The 25,734-nt window shown below is 36.6% G+C and overlaps 1 protein-coding gene across 2 annotated transcripts in view; it reads left to right on the top strand.

The window, feature by feature from the left end:
- Nucleotides 1-25,734, top strand: part of DHRSX (dehydrogenase/reductase X-linked) — a 391,217-nt gene that overhangs the window by 252,788 nt on the left and 112,695 nt on the right. For both annotated transcript variants that reach the window (XM_036743124.1, XM_036743123.1), the window contains one exon: nucleotides 10,168-10,269. In XM_036743124.1, coding sequence (XP_036599019.1) covers nucleotides 10,168-10,269 — 102 coding nt within the window. The remainder of the gene's footprint in view (nucleotides 1-10,167; nucleotides 10,270-25,734) is intronic.

Genomic DNA, 25,734 nt, shown 5'->3' with positions numbered 1-25,734 from the left:
CAGTGACCTTTTGTACCTCCATTTCCATTTGGCAAATTCTGCTTTTTAAAGAATTCTTTCCTTCAGTGAATTTTTGTGCCTCTTTTACCATTAGGCCAATCCTTTTTTCTTTTATTCCTAAGGTGTTATTTTATTCAGTATTTTTTGTGCCTTTTTTAGAAAGCTGTTAATTCCCTTTTTAAGATTTTCTTGCATCACTGTCATTTCTTTTTTCATTTTTTCCTCTACCACTCTTATCTCTTTCTTCAACTCTTTCAGGAATTCTTGTTAGGCTTGGGTCCAATTAGCATTTTTTTTTCCTTTGGGGCTTCATTTGTAGCTATTTTCACATTGTTGTCTTTTTTTGAGTTTGTATCTTGATCACCTGCCACCATAGTAGATCAAGCTCTTTTTTTGTTGTTTGCTTCTTTTTCTATTTCTTGACTTTGAATTTTATGTTAAAGTTCAGCTTTGTTTAATTGAGGTTGAGGAGACAATTTCTCAAACTTTAGGTTTTTTCATGCTGCTGTTTTCAAAGCTAGCTCTTTTTTTTAAATTTTTCTTATTTAATTTAATATTTTTAGTTTTCAACATTAATTTCCACAAGATTTTGAGTTACAAATTTTCTCCTCATTTCTACTCTCCCTCCACCCTAAGATGCCATAAATTCTGATTGCCCCTTTCCCAGTCTGCCTTCCCTTCTATCACCCCATTCCTCACCCCCATCACCTTTCCCTTTACTTTCTTGTAGAGCAAGATAGATTTCTATGCCCTACTGCCTGTATATCTTATTTCCCAGTTGCATGTAAAAACAACTTTTTTTTAAACATTTGTTTTTAGAACCCCTTAATTTTATTTTATTTTTTTAGATATCATCCCTTCATATTCAACTCACCCTGTGCCCTCTGTCTATATATATGTATATTCCCTTCAACTACCCTTCAACTACCCTATTACTGAGAAAGGTCTCATGAATTACAAATATCATCTTTCCATGTAGGAAGGTAAACAAAGTGGTTCAACTTTAGTAAGTCCCTTATTTTTTCACTTTCCTGTTTACCTTTTCATGCTTCTCTTTATTCTTGTATTTGAAAGTCAAATTTTCTATTCAGCTCTGGTCTTTTCATTGAGAATGCTTGACAGAGCTCATTCTGAGGGTCTATAAGTCTTTGCTACTTCCAAGTTGTTATGATCCAGGGAGATGTGTGGTCCCTACTATCCTAGCCTGCACTCCGGTGTTTACCCAGGAAGGGTCCTTGATTTCCTGCAGTCAAAAGTGTTATCACTGCTGTTGGCCCTGGGATTGTGACCAGGTCCCCTGCTCCCCTGCAGCTGCAAGTGCTAGTGCTCTTCTAGGTCCTGGGACTGTGACCAGGTCCCCTGTTCCCCTGCAGCCACAAGAGCTAGTGCTTTTCTCCACCCTGTAACTGTGACCCAGAACTGTGTATGGGCAGTAGAGTTGCTAATCTATGCCACCTGCACCCCGTACCAGCAGAGGGTCCCCTGTAATCCTTTTCTGAGCAATTGTCCAACCCCCTTCTCATCTATGACCTAAGAGCTCCCAAAGCTGCCATTATTCCAATAGCCCTCAAGATCTGTCTCTAGTGCTGCTGCTGCACTCCAGGCTGGCCCCCAGGCCAGTGTCACAGAACTCTCCTGACAACCTCCTAAGTTATTTTAGGCTGGAAAAAAATGTCTTACTCTGATCTTTAGTTGTCTCTGCCACTACAAAATTTGATTTGAGGAATTATTTTAAAGTTGTTTGGAGGGGAATTTTGGGAATGTTCAGCCAGATTGCTGCCTGTATGCCTCTGCCCAAGATTATTATTAAGCCTTAAAGAGACCTCAGTGGAAAATTAGACCAATAGTTCAAAACCTTAATTTGGTCCTTAATTTGGCTTGTTTTAGGGAGAACTGTGTGGCTCATCTAGATGTACCCAAAAATAGGAGCAAGAGAGGCAAGGCGAGAGAAGAGGACAAGCACCCAACCAGGGTGAATGTGAGGATCAAGTGAGATATTTGTAAAGCACATAGCAGTGTCTGGCACATAGTAGGCATTTTAATAAATACTTGTTCCCTTTATATCTCCTATTTCATGCACCATTGTGAAGCATTTGAGAAAAAAATTAGGGATCTTATCTGCACCCACAATCACCCAACACTTCAGAGAAGCTACAGTTTCGGTAACTTCCTTTGACATAATTGTTTTGTTGTTTATTATATTGACAGTGAAAAAACTTTCCATTTCATGATTAATCCAACAGGATTCTTTGTGGTTTTAGAATTTTTACAGCCATGTAACTTCCACCTCTTCCTCCTTAACAGATTATGTCTTCTCTGATGTCTTTGCTTCTCAAGCCTCTGAAGCAAATCTTCTGATAGATGTTGAATTGTTTATTTTGTTCTTTGTGTTGACTTAACTTCTTGTTCCACCTTAACATTTTGACATTTGCTTTCAAATGCTAATTAAGGAAACTTAGAATTTCTCATATACTGTTGTTTCACGGATTCCAGTCTACATGTTTCATTTTGTTCTCCTTTAGTTGGGCAAAATTATGTTTCTGTCATCTTCTGAATGTGCTAAATAGATGTTGATGAAATCTTCCAGTACCTTTCCTTCCCCAGGTCTTCAACAGCTCTCTCAAGTAGATTTTGCCATAGTGAGATTTTGTGCCTGTACTTAGTGGTACTGCTCAGTGGTGCCAACTTTACTCCTATGCATCTCACCACGGCCACAGCCACTTGTGTGTGCAGGTCCAAAAACAATTTGAAACTTTTTGTTAAATACTGTGGGAGTATACATTGATTCAAGATTGTTATAGCAAATGCAAGCTTTTAAAATTTTCTCTGTTTTGTCATAGTCATCTGCTAGTTGGATTTGTAACATCAAAATTAAAAAAGATTTTTTTAAAAAAGCAACCTTTCAAGCTTCCAGTCTAAATTGTGTGTCTTTCTCCTCATAATCATTTAAGGCATTACTTTTGTTTTTGCCATTCATTTTGGCACCAGGTACAATTTCTAGTGATTATATTAACTGACAGTTTTTAATGAGAGGTCCTTCAAATTTTCCTTCTTCAGTTTTTAGTATCTCTTCAATTTTGGCTGTTATTTCACCTTATTTCATAAGACTCCACCTGGGGTGGCGGATATGCCAGCAGAGGCACCCTTGAAATGGTCCGGAGACCAGTCACTGTTCTACTATTATTATTTTCATATTTCATCTTCTCAAACTATTACATAGCTAGATAAAATAGCTTTTTATAGTTAAATAGAGGTATTAGGATATAAGCTTACCCTCTGTATGCCCACTGAAAGCATCCTTGATATAACTCTAATGGCAGACAGGACAACAGGGATGAAATAAATGTACCTCGGCCTTTTCCTATGTGATTTTGATCTCCTCTTCACTCTCTGTTTTCAAAGCTTTTCACTCCACACAACTTGGTGAGGTGGTATGGTGACATCCGTTAAAACCATTGTTCTTGAATTTTTATGGGTCAGTGTTAAACCTATATGATGATTTTAGGATCATAGATTTAGAGATGGAAGGGAGTCTGAATCCAACCTCCACATCTCCCACGTGAGGAAAGCAAAGTGACTTCTAAGGGTCACAGAGCCAGTAAGTGACTAATGCAAAATTTGAACTTAGGTCATCCCGATTCCAGATCCAACACTCCATCCAATTCACCATCTAATTGCTACTGCACCATCATTATCACAGTGAAGTGGAAGGAGGAAAGCACATGGAATCATTGGACCCCAAGTCTGCCTCTTACTAAGCTGTATTAAACCAGTAATTAGACCAATAATTCAATTTGGCCTAGTTTGAGCAAGTCTGCACCACCAAGGTGGTGCAGTAGATAGAACACCAGGCCTGGAGTCAGGAAATTTGGTCTTCCTGAGTTCCAGTCTGGTCTCAGACACTTATTAGCTGTGTGACCCTGGACAAGTCACTTAACCCTGTTTGCCTCAGTTCCTCATCTGTATGAAGAAATGAATGAGCTGGAATAGGAAGCAGTATCTTTGCCAAGAAAACCCCAAATGGGTCTCATGAAGAGTTGGACACAAGTGAACAACTTGGGCAAGTTATGTCATCTCTATGGGCTTCATTTGCCTCACCTGTAAAATAAAGGAGTGCTAGATTATCCCTGATATTCCTTCTTTTTTCCGCTTTGATTCTTGGTTTTTAGAAAGTTCTATATACCAAATTCCAGTTGAGTTGTATGAAGTCTGTATAAAATCTGGAGTTTATTAGACCTGCATCTAAAGCCATTCCCCAACACTTCTCACTCTCTGAAGTCAGACACAACCTGGAAGAGATATTATTATCCTTTTCCAGAAAAAAAATCATCTTTCAGACTAGCCAAAAGATATGCTACAGATATGCTATTTATTAAACAATAAAGAACTCCTCTAATATTTTTATATCCAAGGACATTTTTTTAAAGATCAGTAGAAGTTTTAATAGTTGGATTACAGTCTCTCTTTTTCTCTCTTTCTTTTTTCTCTTGTCATTGTTAATAGTATGATTTCTATTTTAAATAAATTTTACTGAAACCATACCATTACCCCAGGCAAAATGACAGAATTGCTGATCCGAATCCCCTAGATATAACATTAGTTCATAAAATGAACATAATGAACATTAAAAGCACTTTTGTAATAGTTGTCACCATGCTGTATACTCAATGTCCAAGCTACATGAAATGAAAAGCTTTCAAAATTAACAGACTTAACAGGAAAAAAAATGTGAGAACAGGATAAGGTTCATATCTGTCATCTTTATTCTTCTTTCTGCTCCTGGAGTTTTCCTAGAGATGCTTTCACTAAGCGTAGGAAGATGAGTTTACAACTTCTATTCATTTACCATTTATTATCCTATCTCTCTGTGGAATAGTCTTCTAAATATAAAAGAATAATAATCGCAGGCTAGAGGGAGTGTTTTTATTTGACCTAAAAAAACGAGAAGGCTCTTCATATATAATAACTCATTTATAGGGCATTTTAAGGTTTGCTTAAGTGCTTTCTTCACTACAGCCCTGTGAAATAGGTTGTGGAATGACTATTACTACAACTCTTGTAAATGAGGAAGATGAAGTGACTGAAGAGGGAACCCATTCTGGGGCTGAGGAATATATAGAAGAGTGTGATTGGATGTCATGTTGAGGGAACAACAGCTCTTCATCCTGCTTGCTTTAGAACACAAAGTTCATGAGAGAGAATAACATGAAAACAGGCTGTAAAGATAAGTTGGAACCAGTGGTTGAACTGAAATTTCAGGGATGAGGAGTTTATGGTTTAAACTGGAAGCGAGAGGGAATCTTTGAAGGTTTTCAAGCAGGGGAGGGATAAAATCCAAACTTAGTCTGTTAAGTCACTGCAGACAGCCACAAGTGGATACATGCTGACAGCCAAAGATTTGGATGTGTTTAAGTACTTACTGTACTTTAATGGTTTTATAAGGGGTGAAAGCTCTTTCTGTCCCTTCACTTAGTACATATAGAGAGCAAGAAAAAGAGAAGGGGTGGGGAGATGCACACACATTTGCAAAGTATGAACTCCCTACCTTGACCTATGTGCCTTAAAAAAAAAGTTTGTTGTAGAGCAGGAAAATAGAAAAATGACACCAAAAAGTAAGAAAATGGTGCAGAATGAAAGCGTTTCAAATTAATTGCTGCACTTTTGTTAATGTTGTTCTCAGCAAAGTGCTTGCCATTCCCGGAAAAAAACGGCAGTCATTTTTGAGGTTTGGAAAAAAAAAAAACATGGAAAAAACCCACCCGTCTGGTTCACTGTTGCAGATGTTTGATATTTCACAGTGAAACACAATCAATACAAACTTGATTCTGTACCTTTTTTTTTCTTTTCCTGGGTGACAGATGTTATTTTCACATGGATGTAATGTGTTAAGAGCATCTACTTAGGCTAGGAACCAGGTTTAAAGGGAACCCAATTAATAGCACTCAGGATAAGTGCCACATTTTCTAACTTTGTTTTGATAATGGCAGACAGATGGGTAAAGACTCTAAAATGCTTTTTTCCAGGGTCTGAGAGTACCAAGCTCCACCATGTATTAGTGTACTGCATGGGAATAGTGCTATATTACTGTGGTCTATCTGACATAAATGTAGTTGTAAAAAACATTACTCTGAAAAACATTATTATGCCTTTTTGCTCAACCTTTTAGAAGCTTAAAAGTAAAAGAAGAACTTTATTGTTAAACTGAATAACAACAACAACAACAATAATAATAATAATAATAAACTAGCATTTCTATAGATCCTATTATGTGCCAGGCATGGTGCTAAGCACTTCACTAATATTATCTGTTGATCCTCACAGCAATCCTGGGAGATAGGTACTATTATTACCCACATTTTACAGTCAGGGAAACTGAGGCAAAGAGTGGTTAAATAACTTGCCCAGGATCACACAACTTATTAAGTGTCTGAGGTAAGATTTGAACTCAGATCTTCCTAGCTGCTCTATCCAATGCCAAGTCATTATCCACTGCCTAGAGCTCTCTGCACTCTGTTTTTGTCTTTATCCTTACTTTGCTTTTTGGAAATTTGTGAAAGATGAAAGAAAGGAAGGAAGGAAAGAAAGAAACAAAGGAAAGAAAAAAAAGAAAGGAGGAAGGGAGGAATGAAAGAAAGAAATCTAGCCAGTAAAACCCCAAGTTAAGTGGGCAACTTCTGGCCATCAAAATTCCCCTTCCTTTGGCGAGGAGAAGGAAAAGGAGAGGGAGAGCGGGAGGAGGAGGGAGAGGGGAGGAGGAGGGAGAAGACAGGCAGAGTTACCCAACTAGCTGGGTCCCCATTCAGGCAGCTCAGTCTACTCACAGGTTGTGTGTGTTTGTTCTTCATTTTCAAAGAGGAGCATGGCATCAGGGAAATGATGACATGACTTGCAGTTCACTCTGAAGCTCATAGATTGGACCACAATAGGTCCCTGCCCAAGCTCCACTTAATGGCTGTATTTGGAGCCCTCCTAGCTTAGAGTGAATGTCAATGGTAACTTTCTCTTTGGAACAGCAACCCTGAAGGTCTTCCCCTCCCAGCTTGATTTTTTTTTTCTAATTAAAAGGGCCATCCCTTGACTCACTTCTTAAAGAGGCCTGTTCATTGAATGGGCATTATCTCACTCAAAGTGAGAACCTGAAAAGACCTTAACCTGAAAGGGCCAGGGTCTCCCAATGCATCCTAGGCTATCTCCAGTCATCCTGGTGAATATCAGGCCACTGGACCTAGATGGCTCTGGAGGAAAAAGTGAGGTTGGTGACCTTGTACAGCCCTCCCTCACTCAAATCAAAGTCAACTGCAAGTCATGTCATCATCTCCCTGATGTCATGGTCCTCTTCGAAAACAGACAAACATACAACACAACAGCTTTTTAGAAATATATGTGTATGTGTACCCACACACAAGTGTGTATACATTCACATAAGAACACATACACATATGTATTTTTGTATATATATGTATCTATAACCATGTAGGCATACATGCCTACGTATCCTTTTAGGGGGAGGGGGAAGTCAAAGACACCTTATAATGCCCTTTTTACCTCTTTATTTCCCCCATGGGGCTAATGGCTTTTTAGCTTTTTTGATTCAGGACTGAGTAAGCCTGTATTCTGAGCAAGAGGGAAAAAGTTGGAGGAATGCAGAGGGCTGTGTAGCCCTTGGGAATAGGAACTGTCTAGATCATAGAGATATGGCTCCTGGGAGAAGGGAAACAAGTTATTCAACTCTGGGAAGAATGAGAGGCCTCCAAGACTGGCCCTAGGTCCTAAGGCTGGTGGGCCCTCATTCTTAACACCCCTCCAGGGAGACATTGGTTTGGATTTATGAGGAAATGATTATGGCATCCCACTCTTGATTTCAGCTTGTTTGTAGGCATGTAGCCCCACCCCTCCATGTATACATGTGTGTATTTGTATATATACACACACATGCATACAGTTATTCCAGTATTTGCTCAGATGGGATTGATAATATTAATATATTTAGATGTTAGAGAGGCAGAAAGAGATACTTTTAGTAGGGGGGAAAAGTACCTCATTATTCCTCACAATTTTCAACTCCTTACCAGAGAACAGAAACCTGTCAACGCTATTCATTTTCCCTAGTCGATGCTTTAACCAGGCTTATGCCTCATCCAGGAATAGAATATCTTAGCTCTAGCTAGTAGTTCTATATGTAGCTGTCAGCTAAACATCATGGGTTTATCTCTTAATGTTGCATGTGAATATGTTAGAGAGAGGGGTAACTAAAGGGATTAAAGATCTTTCTTCAGTTTAGGAGATGTTAATTGCCTAACGCCTACTTCTGCATTCTCCACTGAGCCCCCAAACCTCTGAAATATTATGTAGGAATCAGAAACAACTCAGAATTGTAGTGTTGCCTACAGGCGGAGGTATGAAATAATGTTAATCATTTAAGAAGAACATCTTCAGACATCTAGGCTTTTCTCTGATATAACTCTGCAATGATGCCATAGTCAGGAGTGGTAACTAATTAAATCTCTATGACCCAAGATGCTCCCCAGAGACTCTAACAAAACAGATGCCATTTCATTACCATTCATTGATTTATCTCATCTTAAACTTTAATTTCATCACAAACATAGACTTAGTTCCAAGAATCTGAAAGGGTTATCAATTGTTGTCATTTCCAAGGGGGGCTAATTTAGGTTAGAAATCCTTGACTGTGTATGACTATAGACACAGGTAACATTGTACATTTTTATTATTTAGTTAGAACTAAAGAAAAATGTAATGGAGTTTGTTTTCCATTTTTCCATAGAGCTATTTGGATAGAAAATTAATTTTTTATGATCAAGATATCATAAATACATAATTTTTAGATCAATTTAAGGCTAGTGTGCTATTAATTTATATTCTCATGACTTAGAGTAGTAATTAGCCTAACGTACATTCCAGAGGACATAGATTACTCCCATATAGGAGAATTGGATTTTGACTTCGATGACGTGGGTTCACATGCAGCTCTGTGTAATCTTATGCAACTCAATTAAACTTGCTGACCTCACTGTAACATTAACAAAGTTGAAGTAAAGGACCTTTTGACATAATCCCATGTTGTGTTTGGGATTTTCCAATATTAAAGGAAAGGAGACATTTTATATTTCACTATGTAATTGGGGACCACGGTTTCATCTTACCTTATATGATTCAGAAGGAGCTTTTGTTATATGTTGGCACCTGACACGTAGTAAGTACTTAATAAATATTTGTTAATTGACTACCTGTTGTTGGGGATCCAGGATAACACTTCACTGACATTTGGCATGGCATATAGTTGGCACTTAATAAAGGTTTATTGATTGATTGGGACCTGAGTAAGGGAAGAGAAGGGGGAAAAGAAGAAGCCCTTATTAAGAGTCTGCTATGTGTCATCAGGCACTGTGATAAATTACTTTTCAAACATCTCCTTTGTTCTAAATTCAGTAGAAAACATGAAATTTACTAAGGTTTAGGTATGTTTAAATATTCTGTGTTTTATATTAAATGATTTTGTACCTTTGACTTTCTCATGATTCTTTTTTTAATCATATCTCATCTCAGAAAATTTTCGTTTTCTTTGATAGTACATCTACCAACTTATTTTTTTTCTGCATTACAATTTTTAGATGAAAATAGAGTTACACTTTCTCTTGAAATCATTGCCTGTAACTATTCAGAATTTTCTAATAGGAAACCTATAATTATTGTAAAACAAAAAAGAAAAAAGCCATTTGTGCCATATTGTCTAAATAAATAATAAATTTGCTTTTTGGCCCTATCAGTGACATAGCCTATCCTTTGACATTTTTGGTATAGGACTAGCAAACGATGGTGAGAAAGTATATTTAATTTTGTCACAACTAGTATTTATTTATAATAATTGGACCCCTCAGATTGTTACTTTCTTTCTCCTCCCTATTTTATGACAAACATCCATTTCCCCTAAGCCTTCCAATTTCTGGGCCCACATTGCTGCTTTTATTATGTGTATCAATAAAAAAAACAACAAGAAAATAACCCTTGCTTTTGCTGGTATTCTGGTGAGCATGAAACCTTGCCCATCTCCTTATACTTAAGTGTGACAGATTGAATTGAGTCAAAGGGAGTTAACCTTTGTTTGTGTCTTTGTAAGATAACTAGCTGCTTTCTGTTTCTTTTTAGTGGAATTTTTATTCTGTGACCTGGCTTCCATGAAGTCCATTCGACAGTTTGTTAAGGAATTCAAGAAAAAGAATTATCCTCTTCATATGCTAATCAACAATGGTGAGTTTTGCTCAAATTTCTAGTCCATAGATGATACTGCTGTTTACTGTGAATGCAAAAGATGGGATAAACCCTTCAGGAAAAAATAGCCTGTCATTTAAAACTAAAATGTTTTTAGTTTTATTTTAAAATTAAATATATTTCCTTATTTATTTTAAATCTAAATGTTTTCTTTGACATTACTGAATTAATTCTTTTTTTATATATTTTACATTGGAAAAACTGGCAAATGTTTTGCTTTCTTTTACAAAAACATTTCTGCTTGCCCACTGTTAATGAGCAAATCCACTCAAACTATCTTACTACTTGCAGTGGCATTCAGAAAAGAAAAATGTCATATTCTGTACCTTAAGCCAATCACTTAGGAAATAGGTAGCTCCTTCATTACTGACCCTCTGTAATTGATTTTGTTTTTCTTTAGAATGTTGCTAAAGAAATTATCTACTGGTCCTTCACACTTAACTGCATTAATTCCTACAAGTAGTCCCAAATTTATCTGAAACTATCTTTTCTTTTTTTATTAACGATATTTTATTTTTCATCAGTTACATGTCAAAAAAATTTCTAGCATTCATTTTTACAAAATTTTGAGTTCCAAATTTTTTTTCCCTCCCTGCCTCCTCTCCCCTCTTCTGCAAATGGTGGGCAGTTTGATATAGTTTATACGTGTGCTATCTATCATATAAAATTATTTCCATATTAGTCACAGTTGTAATAGAAGAAACAGATCTAAAGAAAAAAAAACACAAAAAAGAATAAAGTAAGTGAAAAAAGTATGCTTCAGTTTTCATCAGTTCTTTGTCTAGATGTGGATAGTATTTTCCTTCCAGAGGCCTTTGTACTTGTCTTGGATCATTGTGTGCTAAGAGGTGAGTCATTCATAGTTGATCTTCACACAGTGTTGCTGATACTGTGTACAGTGTTTTCCTGGCTCTCCTCATTTCACTTTACACATCTTTTCATACAAGTCTTTCCAGGTTTTTATGAAATCTGACTGTTTATCATTTCTTATTGCAAAATAGTATTCCATTGCATTCATATACCACAGCTTGTTCAGCCATTCCCCTATTGATGGGCATCCCCTTAGTTTTCAATATTTTGCCAGCACGAAAAGGGGCTGCTATAAATAATTTTGCACATGTAGGTCCTTTTCCATTTTTTATGCTGTCTTTGGGATACGGCCCTAGTAGTGGCATTGCTGGATCAAAGTTTGGTTGCATTTTGGTTATAGTTCCAAATTGCTTTGCAGAATGTTTTTTTTAAATTTTTTTTAAATTTTTTTTAAATTTATTTATTTAACATATTTGGTTTTCAGCATTGATTTTCACAACAGTTTGAATTACAAATTTTTTCCCCATTTCTACCCTCCCCCCCACTCCAAGATGGCATATATTCTGGTTGCCCTGTTCCCCAGTCAGTCCTCCCCTCGATCACCCCCCTCCCCTCTCATCCCCTTTTCCCTTCCTTTCTTGTAGGGCAAGATAAATTTCTACGCCCCATTGCCTGTGTATCTTATTTTTTAGTTGCATGCAAAAACTTTTTTTTTTGTTTTTGAACATCTGTTTTTAAAACTTTGAGTTCCAAATTCTCTCCCCTCTTCCCTTCCCACCCACCCTCCCTAAGAAGTCGAGCACTTCAACCTAGGCCACGCATGTATCATTATGTATAACCCTTCCACAATACTCATGTTGTGAAAGGCTAACTACATTTTGCTCCTCCTCAACCCATCCCGCTTTATTGAATTTTCTCCCTTGACCCTGTCCCCTTTCCAAAGTGTTTGTTTTGATTACCTCCACCCCCATCTGCCCTCCCCTCCATCATCCCCCCCCTTTTATTTTTTTTATCTATTTTTTTATCTATTTTTATCTATTTTTATTTATTCCCTCCTCAGGCCGAATCTGATGAGAGCAAGGTTCACTCATTCCCCCCTCACCTGCCCTCTCCCCTCCTCCCACAGAACTGCTTCCTCTTGCCACCTTTAGGCGAGATAATCCACCCCATTCTATCTCTCCCTATCTCCCTCTCTCAGTATGTTGCTCTCTCATCCCTTAATTTAATTCTATTTCTTTTACATATCTTCCCTTCATCTTCAACTCACCCTGTGTCTGCTCTCTCTCTTTTACATATATATATATATAAACACACACACACACATATATATATATACACATACATACATACACATTCACTTATATATATATATATGTACATAAACATATATACATATATGCATATTCCCTTCAGCTACCCTAATACTGAGGTCTCATGAATCATACATGTTATCTTTCCATGTAGGAATGTAAACAAAACAGTTCGACTTTCTTTACATATCTTCCCTTCATCTTCAACTCACCCTGTGTCTGTTCTCTCTCTTTTGCATATATATATATATACACGTACATACATGTATATATATACATATGTATATATGCATATACATATATAAAAGCACACACATATATATATACCTACATACACATGCATACATATACACATAGATACATACATACATACACATTCACCTATATATATATATATATATATATATATATATATATATATATATATATATATATATACATAAACATATATATATGCATATTCCCTTCAACTACCCTAATACTGAGGTCTCATGAATCATACACATCATCTTTCCATGTAGGAATGTAAACAAAACAGTTCAACTTTAGTAAGTCCCTTGCAATTTCCGTTTCTTGATTACCTTTTCATGCTTCTCTTGATTCTTGTGTTTGAAAGTCAAATTTTCTATTCAGTTCTGGTATTTTCACTGAGAAAGCTTGAAAGTCCTCTATTTTATTGAAAATCCATATTTTGCCTTGGAACATGATACTCAGTTTTGCTGGGTAGGTGATTCTAGGTTTTAATCCTAGCTCCATTGACCTCCGGAATATCGCATTCCAAGCCCTTCGATCTCTTAATGTAGAAGCTGCCAGATCTTGGGTTATTGTGATTGTGTTTCCACAATACTCAAATTGTTTCTTTCTGGCTGCTTGCAGTATTTTCTCCTTGATCTGGGAGCTCTGGAATTTGGCGACAATATTCCTAGGAGATTTCTTTTTGGGATCTATTTGAGGAGGTGATCGATGGATTCTTTCAATTTCTATTTTGCCCTGTGGCTCTAGAATATCGGCTAGAATATCAGGGCAGTTCTCCTTGATAATTTCTTGAAAGATGGTATCTAGGCTCTTTTTTTGATCATGGCTTTCAGGTAGTCCAATAATTTTTAAATTATCTCTCCTGGATCTATTTTCCAGGTCAGTGGTTTTTCCAAGTAGATATTTCACCTTGTCTTCCATTTTTTCATTCCTTTTGTTCTGTTTTATAATATCTTGATTTCTCATAAAGTCACTAGCTTCCACTTGCTCCAATCTAACTTTTAAGGTAGTATTTTCTTCAGTGGTCTTTTGGACCTCCTTTTCCATTTGGCTAATTCTGCCTTTCAAGGCATTCTTCTCCTCATTGGCTTTTTGGAGGTCTTTTGCCATTTGAGTTAGTCTATTTTTTAAGGTGTTGTTTTCTCCAGTGTGTTTTTCAGTATTTTTTTTGGGTCTCCTTTAGCAAGTCATTGACTTGTTTTTCATGGTTTTCTTGCATCCTTCTCATTTCTCTTCCCAATTTTTCCTCTACTTCTCTAATTTGCTTTTCCAAATCCTTTTTGAGCTCTTCCATGGCCTGGGACCAGTTCCTGTTTTTCTTGGAGGTTTCTGTTGTAGGCTCTTTGACTTTATTAATTTCTTCTGTCTGTATGTTTTGGTCTTCTTTGTCAGCAAAGAAAGAATGCAAAGTCTGAGACTGAATCTGGCCACGTTTTCGCTGCCTGGCCATATTCCCAGCCAACTAACTTGACCCTTGAGTTTTTCAGTGGGGTACGACTGCTTGTAGATTACAGAGTTCTATGTTCCACGTTTGGGGGGGAGGTGCCAGCTCTGCCACACCAGCACTGCTCCTTCTCCAACCCCCAACCCGAACTGGGCTTAGATCTTCGGCAGGCTGTGCACCCCTGCTCTGATCCGCCACTTAATTCCTCCCACCAGGTGGGCCTGGAGCTGGAAGTAACAACAGCTGTAGCTGCCCCACCTCTGCTGCCCCCGGGGCTGGAAGCCCAACCGCGAACTCCTTCCACTCCTGCAGCTTTTCCCACTAACCTTCTCCGCAGTCTTTGGTGTTTGTGGGTTGAGAAGTCTCATAACTGCCGCAGCTCACTGAATCAGGGCGCTAGGGCCCCCTCCGCCAGGCTTCTGGTCCGGATGGTCCACGCCGCTCAGGCTGGGCTCTGTTCCACTCCGTTCCCAGCTCCCAGCTCCAAGCTCCGTGTGGGATAGACCTCACCCAGAGACCATCCAGGCTGTCCTGGGCTGGAGCTCTACTTCCCTCTGCTGTTTTGTGGGTTCAGCCATTCTATAATTGGTTCAGAGCCATTTTTTATAAGTTTTTGGAGGGTCTCCATACGGAGCTCACATTATTCCCTGCTTACCAGCCGCCATCTTGGCTCCGCCCCGCCTTTGCAGAATGTTTGAAGCAGTTCACAACTCCACCAACAGTACATTAATGTCCCATTTTTCCCACATCTTTTCCAACATTTATCATTTTCCTCTTTTGTCATATTAGCCAGGTGTGAGGTCGTATCTTTGAGTGGTTTTAATTTGTATTTCTCTAATCAAAAGTGATATAGAGCCCATCTTCATTTGCTTGTAGATATCTTTGATTTCTTCACCTGAAAACTGGCTGTTCATATCCTTTGACCAGTTATCAATTGTGGAATGGTTTGTATTCTTATAAATTTCACTCAGTTCCATATATATTTGAGAAATGAGGCATTTTTAAGAGATATTTGCTGCAAAAATTGTTTCCCAGAGTTCTGCTTTCCTTCTAATCTTGGTTGCATTGGTTTTGTTTGTACCAAAGCTTTTTAATTTAATATAATCAAATTTAGCTATTTTACACTTTATAATGCTCTCTATCTCTTATTTGGATGAATTCTTTCCCCCCCTATAGATTTGACAGGTAGACTATTCCTCCCTCCTCTAATTTGTTTATGGTATCAACATTTATGTCTATATCATGCACTATTTTGACCTTGTCTTGGAACATGGTGTGAGATATTTCTCTATACCTAGTTTGTGTCCTATTGTTTTCCAGTTTTCCCAGCAGTTTTTGTCAAATAGTGAGTTCTTACCCCCAAAGCTAGTGTCTTTGGGTTTACAAACACTAGGTTACTGTTGTCATATTGTGTCTTGTATACCTAATCTATTCCACTGATCTACCACTCTATTTCTTAGCCAGTACCAGATAGTTTTGATGATTACTGTTTTATAATATAGTTTGAGATCTGGTATTTCTAGGCCACCTTCCTTTGAATTCTTTTTCCCATTAATTCCCTTGATATTCTTGACCTTTTGTTCTTCCAGATGAATTTTTTTGTTATTTTTTCTAACTCTACAAAATAATTTTTTGGTAGTTTGATTAGTATGGCACTGAATAAGTAAACTTGTTTAAGCAAAATTGTCATTTTTATTATATTGGCTCAGCCTACCCATGAACAATTGATATTTTTCCAGTTGTTTAGATCTGATTTTATTTGTGTAAAAAGTATCTTGTAATTGTGTTCATATCCTGTGTTCATCTTAATAGGTAGACTCCCAAATATTTTATATTGTTTGCAGTTATTTTAAATGGAATTGCTCTTTCTGTCTATTGCTGCTGGACTTTATTGGTCATATAAAGAAATGCCGATGATTAATGTGGGTTTATTATATATCCTGCAACTTTTCTAAAGTTGTTGATTATTCCAAGTAATTTTTTAGTTGATGCTCATATAATCTGCAATGAGTTGTAGTTTTGTTTCCTCATTGCCTATTCTAATTCCTTCAATTTCTTTTTCTTCTCTTATTGCTATAGCTAACAACTAGTACTATATTGAATAACAGTGGTGATGATAGGCATCCCTTCTTCACCCCTGATTTTATGGGGATGTCTTCTACCTTATCTGCATTGTAGATAATGTTTGCTTATGGTTTTACTTACTGTTTTCAGGAAAACTCCATTTATTCATATGGTCACTAGTGTTTTTAGTAGGAAAAGGTACTGTATTTTATCAATAGCTTTTTCTGCATCTATTGAGATAATCATGATTTCTGTTAATTTGTTATTGCTATAGTCAAGTTATAAAAAATTAGTTTTATTAATATTGAACCAGCCCTGTATTCCTGGTATAAATCCCAGTTGGTCATAGTGTATTATCCTAGTGATGAATTGCTATAATCTCTTTGCTAATATTTTATTTAAAATTTTCATCAATATTCATTATAGAAATTGGTCTATAATTTTGTTTCTCTGTTTTGACTTTTCCTGGTTTAGGTATCAGCATCATATTTGCATCATAAAATGAATTTGGTAGGACTCCACCAATTTTTCAAAATAGTTTATATAGCATTGGAATACATTGTTCTTTAAATTTTTGTAGAATTCACTTGTAAATCCACCAGGCCCTGGAAATGTTTTTTTAGGGCATTCATTGATGGCTTCTTCTGTTTCTTTTTCTGAAATGGGATTATTTAAGAATTTTATTTCCTCTTCTGTTAATCTGGGCAATTTATACTTTTGCAAATATTTATCCATTTCACTTAGATTGTCATATTGGCATACATTTGGGCAAAATATTGACTAACAATTGCTTTCATTTCTTCTTTAATGGTGGATTTCACCCTTTCCATTTTTGATAGTGGATATTTGGTTTTCTTTTCTTTTTTAAATCTAATTAACCAATGGCTTATCTATCTTATTGTTTATTTCATAAAACCAGATCCTAGATTTGTTTATTAGATTAATAGTTGTTTTTTTTTCTTTTTAAACTTTAAATCTTATTAATCTCACCTTTGATTTTCAGGATTTACTATTTGGTGCTCATTTGGGGATTTTGAATTCGTTCTTTTCTAGTTTTTTACTTCCATGCCCAATTAATTGGTCTGTTCCTTTTCTGTTTTGTTGATGTAAGAATTTAGAGAAATAAAATTTCACTTAAGCACTGCTTTAGCTGTATCCCATAAATTTTGTATGCTGTCTCATTGCCTTCATTCTCTTTAATGAAATTATTGATTTGTTTCTATGATTTGTTCTTTGATCCACTTATTCTTTAGGATTAGATTATTTGTTTCCATTTAATTTTTAATCTATGTTTCCACTGCCCTTTGTTGAATGTAATTTTTGTTGCATTATGATCTGAAAAGAAAACATTTAATGTTCTGCTTTTTACATTTGCTTTTGAGGTTTTTATGCCTCATTTTAGGGTCACTTTTTTGGTAGGTGCCATGTTGTGCTGAGAAAAATGTATATTCCTTTCTGTTCCCATTCAGTTTTCTCCAGAGGTCTGTCATATCTAATTTTTTAAATACTCTATTTACCTCCTTAGTTTCTTTCTTGTTTATTTTTGGTTGGATTTATCTAGTTCTAAGAGGGGACAATTGAGGTCCCATACTAGTATGGTTTTGCTGTCTATTTCTTACTATAAGTCACTTAAAGTCTCTTTTAAGAATTTGAATTCTATATCACTTGTTGCATAAATATTTAGTGTTGATATTGCTTCATTGTCCATGGTACCTTTTATCATGACATAGTTTCCTTCCTTTTCTCTTTTAGTTAGGTCTATTTTTGCTTTTACTTTGTCTGAGATCAGGATTGCTACTCCTGCTTTAATTTTTTTTTTTTTACTTCAGCTGAAGTATAATGGTTTCTTCTCTAGCCCCTTACCTTTACTATGTGTGTGTTGCTCTGCTTCAAGTGTGTTTCTTGTAAACAACATATTTTAGGATTCTGGTTTTTAATCCACTCTGCTATCCCCTTCTGTTTTATGGGAGAGTTCATCCCATTCTCATTCATACTTATGGTTACTACTGTATATTTCCTTCCATCCTGTCTTCCTCCTGGTTATCCTCTCTCACCCTATCTCTCTTTACCAGTATTTTGCTTCTGTCTACCCCTGATCTGCCCTCCCTTCCGTCAATCTCTACCCTACCCGCCTCCCCTCCACCCCATTTACTTGATTGCCTCCCCTCCTATTTCCCTGTCAGTTAAGACAGATTTCTATATTCAACTGATTGCATATATTATTCCCTCATTGAGCCAGTATTGATGAGAATAAGGTTCAAAGGATGTCCATCACGTATCCTCCCATATTCCCCTCCACTGTAATAGGTCTTTTGTGCATCTTCATGTGAAATAATTTACCCCATCCTATCTCTCCCTTCCTTTTGCACCTATTGTACTCCTCTTTCTCATCACTTAATTTTTTAAGACATTGCCTCGAATTCACCTCACACCCATACCCTCTGTCTACATATATTCCTTCTAGCTGTACTATTAGTGATATGATTTTTAAGAATTATACTTATCATCTTCCCTTGTAGGAATATAAATAGTTTAGCTCTATTGAATCCCTTATGTTTTCTTTTCTCTTTTTACCTCTTTATGCTTCTCTTGGGTCTTGATATTGAGGGGCAGTTTTTAGGTTTAGTTCTGGTCTTCTCCTTAGAAAAGTTTGAAATCATTCTATTTCGTTGAATGACCAATTTTTCCCTTGATGTGTTAAGCCTAATTTTGCCTGGTAAGTGATTCTTAGTTGTAGTCCTAGTTCCTTTGCCTTTTGGAATATCATGTTCCATGACCTGTGATCCTTCAATGCTGCAGCTGCCAAATCCTGTGTGATCTTAATTGTGACTACCTGATATTTGAATTGTTTCTAGCCACTTGTGGTATTTTTTTTCCTTGATCTGATAGTTCTGAAATTTGGCTATAATGTTCCTTGGAGTTTTTGTTTTGAGATCTCTTTCCTGATGTGATCAGTAGATTCTTTCAATGCCTAGTTTGCCCTCTCATTCCAGGACATCAGGACAGCTTTCCTTGATAATTTCTTGAAAGATGCTGTCTAGTTCCTCCCTTTGGTTATGGCTTTCAGGTAGCCCAATGATTCTGACATTTTCTCTCTTGTATCTGTTTTCCAGGTCAGTTATTTTCCCAGTGAGTTATTTTATATTTTCTTCCATGTTTTCATTCTTTTGAATTTGTTTGATTTATTCTTGATGTCTTAGAGTCATTATCTTCCACTTGCCCAAGTCAAACTTTTAAGATGTTTTATTCAATTAGCTTTTGTGCTTTCTTTTCCATTTGACCAATTATACTCTTGAAGGAGTTGTTTTCTTTTATAGATTTTTATATCTCCTTTTCCATTTGACCAATTCTACTTTTTAAGCAATTTTCCAAGGTGTTGACTCTTTTTTTGTTATTCTGTTGCATCACTCTCATTTCTTTTCCCAATTTTTCTTCTACCTCTCTTATATGATTTTAAGCTCCTTTTTGAGCTCTCCCATGAGTTCTTTCTTTGCTTCAGACCACTTACTGTTTTCCTTTGGGGATTTGACCGTAGGTTTTTTGACATCGTTGTCTTCTTCTGAGTTTGTGTCTTGGTCTTCCTTGTCACCATAATAACTTTCTGTGGTCAGATTTCTTCTTTTGCTGTTTTTTGCTCATCCCTTTTTGTCCTTTTTCCTTTTTTAAAAAATTTGAACTTTGCTCCTTGGATGGAAGGGACACGTCTCTGGCTTCTTGTGGCGATGGCTGCAGGTCCTCATCTGTTTACCTGGTGCTGTGCTGATGTTGTCCTGAGGCCCACAGGGGACCCTCATGACTGGTATGGTGCTGAGAGGGTGTACGGGGTAGCTAGTGCTGCTGGGAGCCTTTTGGGGTCTGGAAGCTTACTTGGTAATGAGCCAAGTTCCTAGTGGTCCTGTCTGGCATGTGCTGAGGCCCAGTGGGGTGGGTCTGCATTTCCCCAGGGCTGCAGTTTAGCACAAGGTGGTCTTGCCCCTGGAGGATGTCTATTTGCCTGGGGCTACGCTGACACACGTGGTAATTCTAAGTGCTGGAGTCTGTCTGTTCCCCTAGCTATGCTAAGGCATGTGGGGATTCTTGGTATTGGCATTTGCCTGCTCCACCACACTGGGGCTCAGTTTGGTTTACTTAGGGGGGGCTTGCTGGGAAACTTCCTGTCCTGGAATGCACTCCCTTCTTACCTGAGTGAGATGGACTTTTATTGCTGATCTTCCAAATTTCTTGGGCTAAAAGATTGTTTCACCCCATCTTTTTGCTGGTTCTGCTGTTCCAGAATTTGTTTCGTGATACTATTTTATGATTGTTTGGAGGTGAATATGGGAGTGTTACAGTGATTTACTGCTTACTCCTCCATCTTAACTCCCAGAAACTCTGTTTTCTTAGTCATTTTTCTTATTTACTTGTCTTTTCTTAGCCATTTCTTATGATGAAAAAAAATTTCCATTATAGTTATAGATGGTAATTTATTTAGCCATTATCTAATTGTTTGGCATCCCTTAGGTTCCAGGTTCTTTGCTATAACAAAAAGAGCAAATGCTTATATCTGTCATCTTATATCTATACCTATAATATCCATATCATCCATGTCTCTATTTTTATGTGTTTACGTTTAGGTATATGTCCTTTTACTTTGATCTCTTAGTATGGGCTTGTAGTGATATTGTTAGGTTAAAAGAGATGCAGAGTTTAGTGACTTTCTGCTATTGGATTAAATTACTTCCTGAAATGTCTGGTGAAAGTAACAATTCTACTAATAGCACATGAGTACGTCTGTTTCCCCAAAACCTCACCACCAATTTTTTGTCATCTTTGTCAATCTGTTGGGTGTGGAATAGAATGTCAGAGTTGCTTTAATTTTAATTTATCTGATTATTAGCATTTTGGAACATTTTTTTTTGTATAGCCATTGACAGATTGGATTTCTTCCTTTGGATACTGTATATGTTTCCCTAAATTATAGATATTGTAACTGCAACTGTTCATGTATTCATTTATAAGGAATTTATGCACAGTAGGTGATTAATATTTGTTGAATGAGTAGATAAACGTTTAGGAATATAAGGAGCAACTCCGATGATGTCACTCTCTATGTGAAAACCTTCATCATTTGCACCAGGGCACCCACTCCTGTGTCAAGGGCAACTATCAAATAAATGTGTTGTTTAGATGGACTGTGAAGTCCCTTGTTGCTCCAAATCAGCTTTTTTTTGGTCATATACTCACTTGGCAGTCATGGTGAAGCCTTATTGACCCCTTTCCAGAATAATCTTTTTAAATGTATAAAATCAAATCTATATGAGTACAAAAGAAAGTAATTATATTGAAATACATTTATAAAAATATTTTTAAAACAGTTTAAGAATGTTTGCTCAAAATATATAACCCCAAATTCTAATAGTCAGCCCTAGTCCACCTGTATAATCTTATCTGTGTCTACTATAACTCATAGATCCCTATATTCCCATTCAACCAGACTACTTCATATTTTCCAAACTGACCTTGTATCTTTCTACCTTTGTATTTTTTTCCACCTACTGTTCTCTGTGACTGGAACACTTGTCTTCCTTTCACTCATCTTTGCCTATTGAAATCCTACCTGTTCTTCAATAACAAGTTGAAATACCACAATACTTTATTCATACATATGTATATGTATATATGTGTACATATATACATGTATACACACAGACATATATATCTTCTTGCACTTATATTCTGTCTTGTGTTATAGTTATGTATGTATTTATACATTTTGTGTTCTCTAATAGTAAGTATCTCTGGGCTAGGGATCAGGATCTCAGTCATTCTTGTATCCCATCCGTGCACATGGCATGATGCCTTGCACAGAGTGGATATTCAATGAACATTTGTTCCTATAAAATGAATTAAAAGCCTTTCAGAAGCTTCAATTAAATACATGGCATCTGCATTCTGGGAATATTTCTCAGAAGTGCATGAATTATCATGTAGAGAACTCTAAATGTTCCTCCTTAGTAATTAGCCCAACTCCTGACAATCACACATTGCATCAGAAGACATGCTTTCTGACCTGCTTGGCTTCAATAGGAATATCTATTACTATGATGATATTGTGCATATCATGGAAACTTTGAACTCCCCTTAAAGCAGAAAGTGGAAAAATGGTAATGATTCCTCTAGGGTGACTAAAAAAACTAATAATATTTTGGTACTAGAGTACTTTAAATTTTCCTTTGAGTAAACTCATAAAACTCAGGCGACAGAAGACTTTTATTTTAGTATCTATCAAATAGTAGCACACTGTCAGTGAACTCTGTGCAACACTGAGGTGGTCTGCACTGTAGTCAGCAGTTGTTCAAAATAGATGGTTTAAAATCCAATCTGCAATTTGATGAAGTCCCAAGTCTTTACAATCCTGAATTATTATCCCTGAAAAACTTGAAAATTGAGTTTCATCTTAGTGATGTTATGTGCTTATAGGAAAGCTGGAGATTTTAGGACTTCTTATAATAATATATATTCTGCTATATTGCCTATATTACTTTAAAATTTAGGCATTTCAAACTTGCCATTTACGTGTCTTATATTTGCTTTTGTCAATCCACCACCTATTTCTGATGACTTTGATGGTCTTTAGGGGCTAGATCTGTTTTTCACAATTTATTTAATGATTGCTCTCTCATAGTTTAAATCAGGGCTGTCCAACCTTAGGTTTTTATTGAAACAATAGACAATATATTTTGATTTGCCGTTTTAGTGAGAGCTCTGTGGTAGCTCAGCTTCATTTACTAATGCATTTATGTACATTTCTGTGCTTGTAGGTTTAAATAAATAGATACACATGTAAATATAGCTTTTTCTTTAATAATGTAATGAATGACCAGTTAATCTTTGTAAGATTTAAAACAAAACATGACATTGTTAATCTTGTCAGATTACCAATAGCTTAGCATATTGTAGATGCCTGGTAATTATCTACTGATTACATAATTTCAGTCCAGGGAAAAAATATTTCAGTTGCTTTACACTGACTTCCCTGATACCATACCCCCAACCTGCCAAAGAATGACATATTTTTCTATCCTACGGTAAACAGTGAAAAATTTTTTAAAATAAAATTAATTGACTAATTCCTTAAGTATCTGAGGGTTCCTTTTTTTGCCTTCTCTACTTTCCTGAGCTATCTCTTGATCACCATTATATCCAAACATGGTCTTTAATCATGGACTTTGATTTTTTTTTAAGTTTAGATCAACTAGTTTAGATTAATCATTTTCTTCCATCTGAATGAGTTAATTATAGAAAGTGTTTTGTTTTGTTTTTGGATGAGACAATTGGGGCTAAGTGACTTATCCAGGTCACACAGCTAGTAAGTGTCAAGTGTCCAAGGCCATATTTGAACTCAGGTTCTCCTGACTCCAAGGCCAGTGCTGTATCCACTGTGCTACCTAGCTGTCTTTCTTTTCTTGATAAGCTAGCAATTGCCTCCATCATTCCAAATTATACCTTTATATAAAAATCAACTATGCCTTTGACTAATTATTTCTTCTAGTTTCTCACTAAATTTTAACTGATGGTGAAGATTGCTGATTCCTTGTTCTTAGGCCTCAGGCATCTTTTGAAATCTAAGATTCAAGAACATTATGATACCAAAATACCTTAACTCCTCTTTCCCAAAACTGTGCTGCTATTTGATATGTGTTAGGGAGAGAGATAAGGACTAGATATGTAATTTCATTGGTATAGGGAACTCTTGCACGAACAAACTCCCTTCACCAATGCAGGTTGTCACTTTTTAAAAAAATTATAGAATCAGAGTTGCTTAGAGCACTGAATATTAAATGATCTCTCCAGGGTGACATAGCCAGTAGGAATTAGAGGAGCAGAGCTTAAACTCCAAGGCCAGCTCACTATCCTCCATGCCACATTAAAGACTGTGAAGTGCTTGAGAAAAGAGACTCTAATTTGCCTTATTCTCTATCCCAGCACTTAGCGTACACAGTGTCTGGTACATAATAGGTGCTTTATAAATGCTGGTTGATTGATGCTGCCTCTCACATATTGGATATGTATTAGAATAAAAGGTTAATGTCCTAATGATCTCTTGCAGATAACACTTAGATAATATAGCATACGTGTACAAAGATGTGCATACATACATAAAAGTGTTGATAAGTCCTACCATTAGCTAATTTGTTGTGACTTTGCTAGGAAAATTATTTAGGGAGTACATTTTCAAATAAGTCATTGCTTTGTCCAGCAGCATTTTAATCTTAGCTAGTGTGTCTGTTCTGACCTTTTTCTGATTGAAATAATGATAGCAGGAGGGACCAGAATAGTAAATAACTTGAGGCAATATATTAGCCCAAATGAACTGATTTTTTTAGATGCATCTAGTGATATACTACAGCTTTCTGTGTCAGGGAATTGGGGCTAAAGAGGGTGGAGAAAAGGAGAGGGAGAGAGGAAGAGGGAAGGAGGAAGCCTTGATTTGAAGATTATCATGAATTTGGAATTTGATTTTTTAGTTGCTATAGAATTTAACTACATGTGTTACTTTCAGTATAAAGAAGATTTTAAGACAGATAACACGAGCAAATAGGAGGGCTGCTAGCATAGGTTCACTCTTGATCTGGTCAAACAGGAAGACAGTTTCAGAGGGGTTAATAATCTTACTTTATTCTAGCCTAGTCTTCTCAAAGGGATTTCTGATAATGGGAGTACCAACTCCTACAGCATTCCCTAATCACCCTTCTTGCAGGGGCCTACAAGAAGGGGGGGGCAACTACCCCTACATCTCAGTGGGGTCAGTCAAGACAGGCACAACTTGTGCACCCCCTCAAACCTCAATGGGGGCCAGTTGAGGCAAACAGCTTCCCCCCAAGCTTTGATGGTGCCCAGTCAAGGCACACACACAGCATTACAGCTTGTGCATTCAAGCCTAAGGGTTCCCCACTCACTGACCAGCGCTTACCTGCTTTATAGGACAACAGACAAAGAAGACATATTGCCAGCAATAGCCTCACAAGTTTACATTACCTCACCATTATATCTCACTGTGCAGTCACAGTAGATATTTACAATTTAAGCGCAAATTTTTATATTATTTATCCTTATATAATACTGCACAAGTATAGTGGAGCTGTTTTGAACCATAATCATGAGAACTCATACCTGGGAATAAAAGATTCTTATGGTTATGTATCCTGGAAAACTAAGAAAGAATAACAAAAATCCAACTTACACACACTAAAATCCACCTTACTTGCAGGGATTCGCGGTGTTTTGTTTTTTTTTAAAGTACTATTGCTAGCGTAAAAGAATGTTCTATAGGATTCCTTTGTGGCACTTAAAAGAAGTGAAGTTTTCTTAGCAGTCTTTTTTTAAAAATTTAAAATGACATTTTATTTGAGAAAATAGCTCCACAGTAGAGATAGTGAAAGGGTCAGACTCATTTATTGATGTTTTCAATGAAATGAGAAAAATATTCATTTATGTACAGAAGAAAAGTAATTCTCTGTATAAACAAAGAAGCATACCAGATTCTTCTTTTCTAAAAGAATTCTACCTACGTGGCCATTA

The sequence above is a fragment of the Trichosurus vulpecula genome, chromosome 2, assembly GCF_011100635.1.
Source record: "Trichosurus vulpecula isolate mTriVul1 chromosome 2, mTriVul1.pri, whole genome shotgun sequence".
NCBI lineage: Eukaryota > Metazoa > Chordata > Mammalia > Diprotodontia > Phalangeridae > Trichosurus > Trichosurus vulpecula.
This window is presented reverse-complemented; position numbering and strand designations above follow the sequence as displayed.